Source organism: Osmerus eperlanus, chromosome 12 (assembly GCF_963692335.1).
Source record: "Osmerus eperlanus chromosome 12, fOsmEpe2.1, whole genome shotgun sequence".
In the NCBI taxonomy this organism is placed as follows: Eukaryota; Metazoa; Chordata; class Actinopteri; order Osmeriformes; family Osmeridae; genus Osmerus; species Osmerus eperlanus.
This window is the reverse complement of record NC_085029.1, coordinates 14,639,968-14,654,324: the sequence shown is the minus strand read 5'-3', so window position 1 is coordinate 14,654,324 and position 14,357 is coordinate 14,639,968. Positions and strand designations below refer to the sequence as shown.

At 42.4% G+C, this 14,357-nt stretch overlaps 1 protein-coding gene across 3 annotated transcripts in view; it reads right to left on the bottom strand.

The window, feature by feature from the left end:
* skap1 (src kinase associated phosphoprotein 1) overlaps nt 1-14,357 on the bottom strand; it is a 23,732-nt gene extending 9,375 nt beyond the window's left edge. Inside the window, exons 1-10 of one of the 3 annotated variants that reach the window (XM_062474823.1) lie at nt 14,297-14,357; nt 13,827-13,874; nt 12,850-12,955; nt 12,266-12,291; nt 12,021-12,125; nt 2,848-2,928; nt 2,673-2,756; nt 2,468-2,592; nt 2,300-2,363; nt 1,404-1,646 (exon numbers count right to left, since the gene is read on the bottom strand). In XM_062474823.1, the coding sequence (XP_062330807.1) occupies nt 1,404-1,646; nt 2,300-2,363; nt 2,468-2,592; nt 2,673-2,756; nt 2,848-2,928; nt 12,021-12,125; nt 12,266-12,291; nt 12,850-12,955; nt 13,827-13,866 (874 nt within the window). In that variant the 5' untranslated portion in view covers nt 13,867-13,874; nt 14,297-14,357. Of the gene's footprint in view, nt 1-1,403; nt 1,647-2,299; nt 2,364-2,467; nt 2,593-2,672; nt 2,757-2,847; nt 2,929-12,020; nt 12,126-12,265; nt 12,292-12,849; nt 12,956-13,826; nt 14,126-14,296 lie in introns of those variants that run through there. The other 2 variants (XM_062474824.1, XM_062474822.1) reach the window with 2 other exon arrangements.

Sequence of the window (14,357 nt, the reverse complement as noted above, 5' to 3'; positions counted from 1 at the left end):
ATGAACACCCATCCCAATACACACACTCAAGCACACATAAAGCATGCAACTCTCTTTGAAAAGAGTTATAAATCCAGTCTTTCACTAAACCTGAGTAGAAGAATATGTATAGTAAGAAGTCATGCATTATGCAAGAAGAGGATCCTCATAAAACAGGGAAAATCTACACAGTACCCTTGAAAAACATTTGTTCAGAAGTGTTATCGTGCTGTAGAAAAGAGTATCATTCAAATGTGAAGCCTTTGTTTTGGGCTAATGGTCTTTATATCAATGGAATTTAATTTTCCACTCAATAAAATCAGTCATCAGCACCGGTGCCAAGACCACCATCACCCCATACTCCCTACGCTTCCTTAAGTCATTAAGTTATTTTCTCCAAAACACTCAGCAACACGGTAGGAATTTATATATGCATAGTTTATTATTATATATACATTGTGTATATACATATCTTTCCCTTTTAGTATTTAGAAATACTTCTTGTGATTTGGGTTAGTCTGTGGTGAATGCACATAAACAGACTGTTGTTATTTATGATATCAATGTGACACAAAAACGACCCTGTATTTATTAGATACGATATTGTACCGTAATCAGTGTTCAATGTTGTCGATATAAGACTGGACAAAGTATGCCTAGGTAATGGATAGGTGATAATGTGAGAAAGTGAAAGAAAGAGTCTGTCATCTGATACACCATCTGTGGTCAGGGCCGGTACTCTGTACCCCTTCCCAGATGGCTGTGAATGGCTGGACGACAGTTTGAAGACTGATTTGCCCCTTACCAATGATATTGGCAGAGGCGATGCACTCTCGTTGAAACAGAATCTTGATGCATCTTTTTTAACTAATCGGCTGATGGACGATGACCCTGAGAGGGACCCGTCAGGCATGCTGTCCCTCTCAGGCCACCTGCCTGTGTGACGCTCTACATCCTCTGGCCCTCTGCAACAGCCCACCTAGTTCTGACTCTCTCATTGAGATGTCTTGATTTGTGATGAGTCACACGTCTCAGAGCTACAGTGATAGTGATGGAGTTATCACTGCGTGAGAGAAAGAGAGAGAGAGAGAGAGAGAGAGAGAGAGAGAGAGAGAGAGAGAGAGAGAGAGAGAGAGAGAGAGAGAGAGAGAGAGAGAGAGAGAGAGAGAGAAAGAAAGGAAGAGAGATCGAGAGAGAGACAGAGAGAGAGACAGAGCGGGAGAGAGCGAGAGAAAGAAAGAGAAAGAGAGCGAGAGAAAGACAGAGAGAGAGAGAAAGAGAGATAGAGAGAGAGACAGAGAGAGAGGGAGAGCGGGAGAGAGCGAGAGAAAGAAAGAGAGAGAGAGAGAGAGAGAGAGAGAGAGAGAGAGAGAGAGAGAGAGAGAGAGAGAGAGAGAGAGAGAGAGAGAGAGAGCACCACATACGTGGGAGTAACTCGTAGATGTCATCATCCTCTTGCTCCTCCTCATCCTGCCTCATGTGTTTGGCCTTCCAGTCTTCCTTGTTGTTGATGGGGGGGGGCCTAGGCTGGGCCTGGACCATGGCCGGGGTCGGGGGGGGGCGTTGCTGAGAGCCAGTGACCCCCTCAATGTCATCATAAGTCTCCTCCTCATCTTCCTCCTCGTCCACTTCATCGTCATCAAAGGGGATGAAGTTGGAGCTCAGATCTGGAACGTACACAGACACAGGATCAACTGGGGGCTGGAAGCCACAGGCTAAGATATTTAAACCAGCAAAAACCTTCCAAAAAAGACAAATCTCAGACAAGCATGTATACGAAGAGAATATAGCTGGCCGGTATTTGACTCTGCCTCCTGGGTTCAGTAGTAAAGTGGAAAAAGACAAATGACAGGGTGTCTGTTACTTCCCGCAAATCAGTGGGCTGATCCGAGCCCATTTTAGAGCACCCTCGGCAACACTGATCTCTCAGACGGAGGAGCAGTCTGATTGCTGGCGACTGGGCACTGCAACACAGGGTATCAGGTCCTCTGTGATACACTAGCTGCCAGGCAGAAATCAATGTCGATAGAGGATAACCAGAATGTCTACCAATCAATTTCCCGTAAGGTGGAAATCGGTAGGGGGGAGGGGGGGGGACGCGTGACACAGACGATTTGTGACGTTGCGAATGAGGAGGTTTGGAACTAATCTCATTGGCCGTTCGAGGGATGGATACATTTTGTCTGAGTCAGAAGAAAAAAAACTGTTCTGACTGTGCATCTGGAGTCCCCGAAAGACACAGCAGACCAAAAAGGGAGAATAAATATGGGAACAGTTCCACCAATGGGGACCAGGAAGTTGTTGGAACACACTGCCTTACCTTTCAGGACAAAATTGATCTGGTCCACCCATTCCCTGGCCTCTCGAGGATTGCTGGCAGTGAACTGAAATATAGAACCAGAATAATATCATGTCACCCACACAGAGAAGGGCTTGTAAGCTGTCAGTGCCTGTGATGATTTTGAAGGTTCTGTTCGGGGCTACCCACCTGGAAGGGGCGGCGTCCAGGGGCCGTCAGCTCAAAGCAGGCATTCTTCTTGGAGTCTTTGCGCATGTTAGCCACCAGCTCTGCGCTGTAGCCATTGATATAGAACGACCCCTTCTGCTGTTTGTCTGAAGTGAGGGATGGTGTTAGTTAACTCATTTTGACCAATACGGTAGTCTGGATATCAATGTGAAGGCTACAGACAAACCTTTCTCATTGCCGTAGTAGTAGAATATTGTGTTGTTGAGGACACACCATCGTTTCTGCCACTCTGAGCCGAAGAAGCTGTGATCTGAAATGGGGGAACCGCAAGTGAGACAGAAGATGGCTACAGCTCTCCATTCCACTGAACACCAGGTTACTAGGTGACAAAATGGCGGCACCTCGTCGTTTTTTCTCCAGGTAGCCTTGTCTCAAGATGTTGCTGAGATCCTGGGCTGCAGTGATGGGGATTTCCTCAAAGTCTGCATGAGAAAAACAAGAAAACGCTTTTAAGATTCTGGAACGTCTTACTTCTCTACGCTCCAGACACAGCAACGGGTCCCTCTGCAGTCGTCTCCTCCTCCTCAGATATTCTGTAGCACCATTGCAGCTCCAGCATCCTGCAGCGGTGGATTCACAGTGTTGCTGCAGTGCTCCTATTAGAAATGCGGTCGGTGCATTTGCTCCCACTGCAGTACAGGATCTGATCTGCTTAAGGGCCTCCATTTCAGCTGCAGCACAGACACATGCCTTTGCCAGTGTGCTCACTAAGAAACCCGTAAACAGTTAAACATGTCTCAGGTCGGACCCCTTCCCAATTAATCTATCATCGCAGCTCAGCCTAACCAGAAAGAAAGCATAGGGGGAACAGGTGGTCTCTTGGTGTGGGGCACCAGAACCATTTAAGACCCATTTACACAAGTCTGTGTGACCTTTTGTTCAGCCTGGTAATGACAGAAGAAGAGGCCTGGAATCCATCCTCTTTGAAGCAGACTTGCCTCACAGCTAACATAAGCAAACACGCCGTGCCACTGCCGGGTCCCTGTGTCCAAACAAAGTGGAAACTGAAACACAGTGTTAAGCTACTAAGGACCTCTTTGCCGCAAGAATCAACACTGTTACGGGTCAGTTGAAGCCATTGCTTTTAGTTACTTCAGAGAGGTCATCTTCCAATCAAACAGAAAGGTGTTTATAGTTAAATTACCCCAGATCTAAAGAGTGAGAAGGAGATAGAGAAGGGAGAGATAGAGAGAGAGAGAGAGAGAGAGAGAGAGAGAGAGAGAGAGAGAGAGAGAGGGGGGAGAGAGAGACCCACCACTACAGGGATAGTCATGTATTCAGTACAAGCACATCCTCCATGCGATGTGATAACTCTGCTGTGCTGTAGCTGCCGGGCCTGTCTGACAGATGAGGTGGTCATCTAAGAGCACAGCCCCAGACACCTCATGGCACTAACACACTCACATATCACCCTGCCTTTGTGGATGGACTGACTGCTGACGCTATAAATACAGTCCTGCTAAGGACTGTTTTGTCAAAGGGAACCTGATTCAGTACATCATAACAAACACCAGTCATTATGCTCCCCCACCTCATCCATCCACCCCTCTGGTCATTTGTCTAACCCTGCTTCCCTGTTGCGGCTTCTTTTAATCCCTTCATCCGTCTGCCTCCTTCTCTCTTCATTTATCTAAAAGGTCAAGCCCAGTTAATAGTTCAGAGGTTACTCTAAAATCAACACTCGGACAGCCCATGTATATACACATTTGTTTAGTAGTTTCAGGAAATACTTGTTGGCTGTGTGAAATGTGGATGCCATTTCCATTGGATTTCTATGAAGGCATTTCGTTTTTTTGATTCGTACATAAAAATTGAAGCACCATTTTTCAGCAAACTGCATTCACTGAATGAGGTCCATTATGTTTCATAGTACTTCCACAGGGTATCAGTGTAATCTATAGGTTGATATTCATCCAACACCCCCCCCCCCCCAGACATTCATCCTGCTCTGGTTAATCAAAAGCTAGCAATGTCTATAATACTATTTAAAATCCTCTGGTTACCTATTTAACACCAGCAAATGGTAAATAGTTCAAAACATGCATCATCAACTATGAAAACCAATTGCATGATGTTTGTGGTCAAATTAGTTCTGCCTCAAGCCCAGACACAGAGAGAAGCATGAAAGCATCTAATTAATGCCTCATCAAAACGCAGACAGCGGAGGTTTTTCTTCATACAATTCCTAAATTGTATTATCAATTATTCATGCTAATACAGCAGCTTCATTTTCCTTTTTAATTAGTGTCATCTGGGCAGTTATTTGATGATAATATACTGACTGTTTAAAATGATTCATCCAGCTTTTACTTAGGTGGCAATACAAACATCCGTTAGTACTGTAAGGCTCAAACAACTGTCCGAATAAAATAGATTGTAACTTTATTTGTGGATGTCTTAAAAAAGGCTTTGTTGAGGATTCTAGTTCTTGTAGGATTGAAGCATCCTTTTGTTGATCACGATCATGCAAATGCAATCCATTAGTGAGACCATTCAGCTATAGCCCTCGAAAAGTAGCATGCTGTGTGCATTGCCATCTCAACCTGTTCGAAAGCAAAGTGATCCACCATGTATCTCTGCTAGCAGAGTTGTGTCATCACGGACGTGCTCTCTCATTTGGTTATTCACATTCTCCCAGCAGGCTGTTATGAGCCCAGCAGTTGATCCCGCAAGAAAAGCATGATTTATGTTATCATGACCAGAGGGACTTAATGTATTCTCTCATTAAAATCCACTTTAGTCTGGCTGAAAGTCAATCAGAGACTGGGCAGAGAGTGAATCAAAATCCGGGAAAATGGTGGGTGGAACAACTAATGTGTTAAATGAAACCTAGACAGCCATAATGCAACAAAGATAATTCAACTCAATGTTAAGGAGCATGGCTGAGCAAGCAGGTGAGCATTTTAAAAGGGTGGCGCTCACTGTTTCACTCTGGCTCTAATAAGCTGTTGGTCAGCACGTCCTTATCCACCTATTGTATCCTCAAGAAAGCTGTGCCGTGATAAATCATCTTCCTATTTTATTTTTTCTACAGGTGACTATATCATATCAATCTTCACAGACTGAAAGGTACACCTATTGTCTCCCTGGACCGTAGAACCTGGAGCAGAGAGCATCTCAGAGCTGTGATTGGAAGGGGAGCGGTGCTTTACTGAGCGCTGGAGCAGGGGGCAAGACCCGACCTCTGAATGAACCCTGGCGATGAGGTGAAACAGAAGGCAGAGAGGGCTCCCACAGGCCTGAGGGGCTATGGGGAGGAATGCTGATTCGAGAGACAGAGCGAGTGTGACTGCAATTCTCTCTGATGCTGTCCTTAATTAGGAAAAAGGATCCACTCAGAGCGGACTTGCCCACGCGGCTCTTCATCTACACACAGCCTGGGCTAAATTGATACATTTTTCCTCATTACAGTATAGGAGGTCTCCTCAGCTGGGCACCCCTCTACAAGGCTACCATCAGAGGGAGTGGGAGACTGGAGACAGAGGCACTGGGGTTAAGGACTGAATGACGTCCCTGCCCCTCCAATCTCTCCCGCTGATTTGATTAGGATTTCAGCCATCGATACGTACCCTATATAGAATCTGGTAATGCACGGCTGAGAGCGGGAGCATGCATTATATTAGTGTGCATGGGAGTACAGCTCTACGTCCATTACTATTTAATGAGAAAGGAAGTTATGTTATGTTTTGGTACAGGGATGTCAATGTGAGGTCAAATAACAAAGCCTGATGTCTGTGTATAGCAACCAGCGTGGCACCAACATAAGAGGGAGCAGACTGGCTGCCGTTATGGGTCTCTGTGAAGGAGAATAATGTCAACTCATGCCACATATCCCCTCTTACTGCAGTTCAGGGACCGAGGAAGGAATGTACAATGTGACACCATTTTCCTTCCGGACATCCATAAGGGGTGACTACAGCGCCCCGAATTTCCCTTTTTGTAGATTTACAGCCACTATTGAAATACTTAACTGCAGATACAATGATCCTCTAATCGCTGGGGATGGTTTACAGCTGCTTCTGTGACAACTTGAAAAAATGAATCCAAATAGTTGGTTATAAATACAAACAGAGGAGGGAAAAAATCACAGGAGTCTTTCTCCAATAAAAACTGAATACAGTCAATGAGAGCCTTGATTAAGAATTTCCAAGACAATTTTAACTGGCGGTACAGTATGCAGCTGCAACTGAGACAGTTGGGGGCAAAATATGGTACAAATGATTTGGGGGTTTTTGGGCAGTTAACACATTTCAGTGTCAAATTTGAAATGTGAGAAATGTGCATTTATCACACAAGCAGATATTCGAATATGTTTTAACTAACTAAACGTACAAACCACGTATTGTGCATATGAGCATTGAAAAATATGCAACAACAAATTCATCAATATTTTTGTTCCTGAACCTAAAACAAACATTTTGAATTTAAATAAATTAGTAGTTTCTATCAAGTTTATGAAACAACGGATGTTGGATAAGGCTTGAATCCTTAATTTAGTTGTGTCAAAGATATGTTTGAAGAAAATAACTTTTTTCGACAATGTGTAATTTATGATGTTTTTTTAATTGCACAAAATGTCTTATAAGACAATGGCTTTACTATAACTGGAACCATATAACTAGTAATTTATTGATATCCTTATGTCTATAAATGAAATACTGTATCTAATAAAACAAAGTAATTTAAATTATTAAAGTAATCCATGTAGTAAACCATACAATAACTTTAAGGATTATGATATTGATTATTAAAAACCAGTTGCTATTTACCCATCATATAATGTCTACACTAATCGTTTAGATTCAACCCAGACCCTACTTCAACATTTTATGAATAAACAACTAACAGAGACAATTACTTTACACTAAATACATATAATATTGTTTAGTAGTTGTTATGTGAAATTAATATTGCAAATACTTGCAAAATGCAGATTTAGAAAATAATGCTACTATTGTCATGCTTGTCTTAATTATCACTGCAAAATTATACTCTGTTACGATAAATCATTGTAACATTTTACAGCCTTGGTACTTATAATTATAGTACGCTATATATATATACAATAGTTATTCTATATATTATATATATCATATATATATTTACATTTATACATATATATATATAAGTTATTCGATAGACAAAACATTCCACATTTATACGAATACTATTATTACCTTGAGAACTTTAAATAAGTAATTTCAAATATGTAGGAATTTTAATTGTACCATATTTGAATCAATTATTTAAAATTACAAGAATGAACTACCTGTTGCGTTTGCATTCTGTATTCATTGAACACACAAATTATAACTGAATAAATACATCAACTTAATGAATAAACTGCTTTAAAAAAAAGAATAATCATCAACTTAATGCAGTAATTGTTTTTTATTAAAGAAAGTTATTTTATGAAGATATATGTAAAATCTCAAGATGATATTATATAAAAAGGATGTTGCTACGTTTTGTAATGATATCCATTTGGTTTTATTATACTTAAAGTTATTATTATAAAACAGTTTACTAACAAAAAGGAAGTCCTTGTGGTATAATCTTAGATAAACATTAAAAATATTAAAAACACACACACACACACACACACACACACACACTGAAAATAGGTCTGTAGGTTTACACAGGACATCTGACTCATCAACGGTGTCCTTGTTGTAAAAGAGGAAACTTGTATTGAAATTCCTCATATACTTCCACAAGGGCATGTTAATGACCTTAGCGTGCTACATTACATCAACAATCACACAAAGGTATCCCAGATGTGTTCTGAGCTGTCTTGTCACTGTCTGTGTACAGGCCGACACATCTCTACTATCTACATTTATTTCCCTAAGAAATCAGGGGGGGCCACCCCGTCTTGGCATCGAAACTTCATTCATCTTCAGAAATGGATTCCAGCGGAGAGCAAAATCAAATTCTCATTTGCAAGGCAGGGGAGAGGGGAGTGAATGCAGGAGGTACCTGGGAACACTAACCTCTGGATGAACCCGCCGCATCTGATAGTTTTCCTATTTGTCTGTGACACTGACAACTTGAGGGGAGATTAGAACCACACAGTCCAGGCTTCCCACTCTGCATGCTGTCCATGCGCTGTTACAGATGGACATTTTCCCTGCTCCGCTCTCACTGGGTGTTTTTGGCAGAAAGACTAACGCACGAGGAGAAACGCTCTAATTACGGTAGGTGCAACAATAAAACAAAAGGAGAAGAAACCAGAAACAATGGCCTGAAGACAGAAGATGCCAGATACAACATGGCATAGCCTGTAGTGGGGGTTAGCAGCAGGGTGATGGATGCCCCTCAGTTAAACACATCCAAATCCCTTCTTCAAGCCACCTCTTCTTGCCAGGCGTTGTGAGTGAGTGTGTGAGAGAGAGTGTACAAGATTAATAGTGTAAACAGCAATAGAGGGCGCAGAGGGAAAGACAAGGGGGAGCAAGGAGCGAAAGAAAAGACTATCAGAGTCTGCAGCAGCACAGTAGCCCCGGGGGAATAGGGTGAACTTTTGAACCCTGATGGTGGGGACAGCGCTACACAGAACCAGTTCCAGTCTTGTAAGCGTGCATCTCTCCACTGAGGCACAGAGAAGGAGGGGGGATGAAGGGAGGGAGGGAGGGAGGCGAGGCGAGTGAAGGAGAAACAAGGAAGAGTGGGTCATTAACATGTTCCCTGCATACTGCAAATGAGCACCCGGCATCTGAATGTCATTAAACCTATACACCAATGAACAATGAAAAATGAATCTCGTAGACCATTTTCTGATGGATGGATAGATGCATATCTCAGACTCCGCCAAAGGAAACTTAGCCAGACTTTCTCTGACAGCAAGGTCATTTACTTCAAGAACTAAGCTGAGTTCAGACAGGTCTCGGGTTGACCACCCTAGAAAGGTTAAAGGTCAGAATTTCACTGACTGGACAGACAACAAGGCCACAAACAGGAAAATGAAAAGGGCACAAATAAATCAAAAAGTGTACCACAATTCCATCACAAATAACTCTTACTGTACCATATTAATCAGGGTCTGACCAGCTTCAGCAACACAACGGTTCCATCCGAAATGTGCTGGAATGGATCAACGCTGCCCTTTGTCTGAAAACGTCTATCACAGACAAGAATCTCAGCGACGCTACATCACCTGCTTTCTTAAACCCCGATAAACCCGTCTGCCCATAACTACTAACAATGGTCTCCCATACCACTCACACAGATAGTATCAGTCACAGGGATCAATAAAGAAACACTAATCATTTGGCAACATTTGAGCAACGTTTTTTTACGTTCTAATGAATCTAATGCATTTAGTTGTTAGTTTTCCATAGTGTATAGGATATATATTATTCATGTTGTATTCTATTAAATCTAGGTTATTTAACCGTGTGATGAATGTGCTGTGTGCTGAACCAAATGCATTCACACAAAAGAGTTTGTCGGCACCTGGACAAATACGGGAAGTAGATGATCACAGAGCGACAAATGTGTGACAACAGAAAAAAAACACTGGTCCCAAACAATCGACTTCCTGCTGAAGTCTGTCATCGTATCCCCTGGCTTGCCAATGTCCCAAAACGGCAAACGCCTCCCATTCGCCGAAAAACAAACACAGAGTCGACTTTGTTTTAGACAGATCGTAAACTTGACCTGCAAGCAGCATGCTAAGACAAGTAGTGCCTCCACCCCTATCTCTGGCTGCTTCCCTCTACTTCCCAAGTGCTCACAGTGGGAGAGAGGAGGGTGGTGATTGTGGCTGTTGTCATCTAGACTGGGGCTGGGGTGAGGCTGCAGGCTGCAGGCACGGTCAGGTCAACTGTGCGGTCGGCGGGTGAAACTCAGTTCACATTACCATGCAGACATGGAGGGTAACAATGGAGGGTCCATCTGTTCTTGTCACTGATTACAAATCTGGTGTCACCCAGTCCACTGGAGACAACAGGCTACCCCGTCCAATGAGAAAGCACTGGGACTTATGTGTTGGCGCACACACCAGCCACTCACTCTCCACTGGGTCAGGGGGGGAAAAGAGTATCCTCCTTTAGTACGTGAAGAAAAGTGTTGTCTTCTTCACTGAACAGGAACTGAACAACTGAAAATAAAGTGATCCAGAGCTGCTATTCTTTCGGTCATAAATTCAGAATTAACTCGATCCAGAGCTGCTATTCTTTCGGTCATAAATTCAGAATTAACTCTACTTTTTGTCGTCCCAAAAAATACATTATTATTTATTTATTTCATTAAATTAACATATCATTGTTCTCCCTTTTGAAACAGAACACCAAACAAAAATAGACACTGCTATATCTGCTTTAAGCACTTCGTGGTGAACAGAATCTGAACTCGGAACTCTGTCTGCCCATCAGTGGCAATACCATTTATTCAGTCAGAGGCTAATCTCTAAACGAATCAGGACAAGAGGCTTCAGCTGGTTGCTTATCTTTAGTGTCATTGCCACCTTCATTCTGGAGTGGCAATTTGATATTTTGGCAACAGGATTTTACATTTGTAAATGTATCTCCATTGTAGCCAAAATATTTTTTTTTCAGAACCACATCTATAGTCACAAAACAAAGAATCAGTGCCTCCTCCTGCATACGACAGGAATACCAAGAAAGAAAGAAAGAAAGAAAGAAAGAAAGAAAGAAAGATTGATAAAGAGAGAGAGATGGAATACACATGGCCCCTCGGGTATAGTGTTGTATTTCAAACCCAGTTGGGGAAGGATAGAGGGGTATGGGTAAATCAATCACATAATTTGCCTAAGGATACAGAGCTCTCTCTCCCTTTCTTTTTTCTCTCCCTCTTTCCCTCCCTCTTTCCCTCCCTCTCCCTCTCTCGCTCTCTCCTGCTCTCTCTCTCTCCCTCTCTCTCTCTCTCTCTCTCTCTCTCTCTCTCTCTCTCTCTCTCTCTCTCTCTCTCTCTCTCTCTCTCTCTCTCTCTCTCTCTCTCTCTCTCTCTCCCTTCCTTTCTCTCTCTCTGTCTCTCCATCCCTCTCTCTCTCTATTTCTCTCTCTGCCTCCATCCCTCCCTCCCTCCCTCTATTTCTCTCTCTCTCTCCCCCTCTTTCTCTCTCGTTCTCTCTCTCTCTCCCTCTCTCTCCTTGTGTGGGCTGAACCACTAGAAACTGACCAAACACTTCCCACAATGCACAGAGACAAGAACCATGTGCACTCTCTCCACCAGAGAGAGCTCTAGGTCACCTCTATGTTCTGTGTGAGCAAGTGAACAAGCCCCTCCTACTCCTACGAACACATCTGCTGCCACAGAAGCACCCAGTCGAGAGGGACCTGATACCAGTGTCTATGGGTCGGCGTCTTTACGGTGACATGCTCAGAAAGCGTTCCCAAGAGTCTCCCGAACGCCCTCAAACAATGTACTTCCGATGACGTATCGTAACACTGTGCAGGCGCTTTGAGTTTGGTTAGGACGCACAAACTCCCGCATGCACACACACACACACTCACAGACACACACAGACAGCTGGAGAACCAGGCCTACTCACACTCTGGAGAGCCGTCGTCCTGGTAGTCGGAGGCCACAGAGAGGTTGTCTGAGCGGCCCAGGCTGGAGCTCCGGTCATCTGAACTCTCCTCCTGTACAGACTCAGCTGGGAGGGCAAGACCACAACATCATGAAGGCCAGGGGGGACGACTTGGAACTGCACACAGGAACCAGCCCAATGTAGAAGGATTCAAAATGGTTTCATGTTTTTTGGTTTTTGGTTGATAGAAATGAATTGATACTTACATCTGTAGGGGAACACCTGAGGGTTTCTGTAACATCAAAGTCAGTGTGAATTAAATGTCATACACAACAATTTCGCACAAGTTGTCTTTGTTCAATGCATGCCTTCCTTTTGTAGCATTGCTGTCTGCGATTTTCAGACAGCTTTTTCAAACAGCTTCCTGTTCCACAGACCTCAGAACCACAACCATGTGCACGGTGTTCAATGCAGAGACAGATGCTGATTTCCTGTACATGGTTGTCTTTTTATCTGATTCGTAACTTACTCGTCTTTGTCTGTTAAATCCTTGAAAAAGGTCTATTTCTGACACCGTGCTGCTTACCCTATTGATGTCATATTTCAAATCAAACTCAATTGATGCCCATTTGCTATTAGCTAATGCAAAGTGCATAAAGCTATATTAGAGCCATAACCACTACACACAGGTGTTGGTTTAATGGGCATTGTGAACTGAATAACACGATATATAGACACTGTACTAGTCGTATAAGAACCTATTATTTGTATAAAATTAAAATGAATCAACACAATGGTGTTTACAAATGACATCTTGTGCATGTCAGTTTTTCCAGAGGGCCTACACTACCTGTTGTGGACCACTCTGAAGTTCCTCAGGAGGATCTCTCTTGTTTCTCTGGCATGATTACCGAGTTGCTCATCCTGCAGGATGTTTGATACAAACAACTCACAGTCTGAGGACACAGACAGAAAGACACACGTGTTAGAGGACATCATGATGAAAATGTCAAGTCTCTTTGAAGTATCGAGGAGGCCGTATGTAGTTTAAGAAATACAAAAAAGGGCAACATTTTACATTAACTACTATGTACATGTAACTACGTATCAATACCTATAGTAAAAACATAGTAGATACACAGTAATTGTCATGTAATTAAATTACATTAAGTGTTAGCAATATAGGTTATCACAAAAGTGTAACAAGGCACGGTATGGGGGAGGGGAAAGGAGTAAGTTGATGTTGTAAAGTTGAAGGTTATGTTACAAAAACAACATCAATGTTAACATAACCCCTGCAAAGCTCACTCTCTCCCATACCAAGTTTCACAAACGTTTTTTTCTGTTTACTTACATGGTAGTTAATGTAACCTTAATGTGTTGCCCAAAAACATAATTTACAGTGGATGTGCTAAATTTGGAACTCCAAGCTTCAAATATAGTCACAGGAATAACAGAACATGTTTTTCTTAATTTGGCACAAGAAAAACTGGTTGATCACAACAGACTCGTTGTCTAGTTCATTTGAATGTGACATAACTGACACATGCAAAATAGCAATGGAGCCCAAAAAATGCAAATATGGCAAACACCAGTATCAGTCTATGTTGGTTTTGTGATATTTTAATGAAGTAAAATCATTTAGGATTAAGAATGTAATGTAGTATACCAATAAATATAAGTCAATACCTAGCTTTTCTGCACTTAGAGAATATTTTTTCTAAAGGTCCAATCACCCTTTACAAGTAATATTTAGGCCTACATGTTGTTTATTGTACTGTATCGCAACCACAATCTCAAGATGACAATGAAGAAGAGTAACATTACCATCCAAAAGCCTCATAATGTCTTCTGAGACTGTCCCCATTCTGACTTCTACCCTCCAGAGAGTTCCAGAGAAAGTTTTAGTTGTTAGTTAGTCTTTTGTCCAACACACTTAACATCCACAGTTACATGCGATGATTCTTGGATCACTTAAACCTGAACCCTGTTGTCATCATGTCACCTCACAGTTCACAAGAACAATCTAGCAGTTAGCACCTGTTATGAAACAGAACTAGCCTACTTCCCCGCATGCATCTACAGATTTACAAAAATAGGGTGGAGCGGAAAGAGAACAGCTTCCAACTGTAGCTGGACTGAATGTCACATCAGTTTATTCAAAGTAGCTTCGGTGTTAAACGTCACGCTATACGGATACCGGTTGAAATACTTTGATATCGAATGAAACTCTTATAATCATGGGCACATATTTAATGAAGGCCAATTGCGGTAATCTATCTCGAAAACAGAGGTACCGCAATGTTTTCGTTCATGTGTTCACACGATCCACGTGGTGTTTTCATCTGTAAACATCGG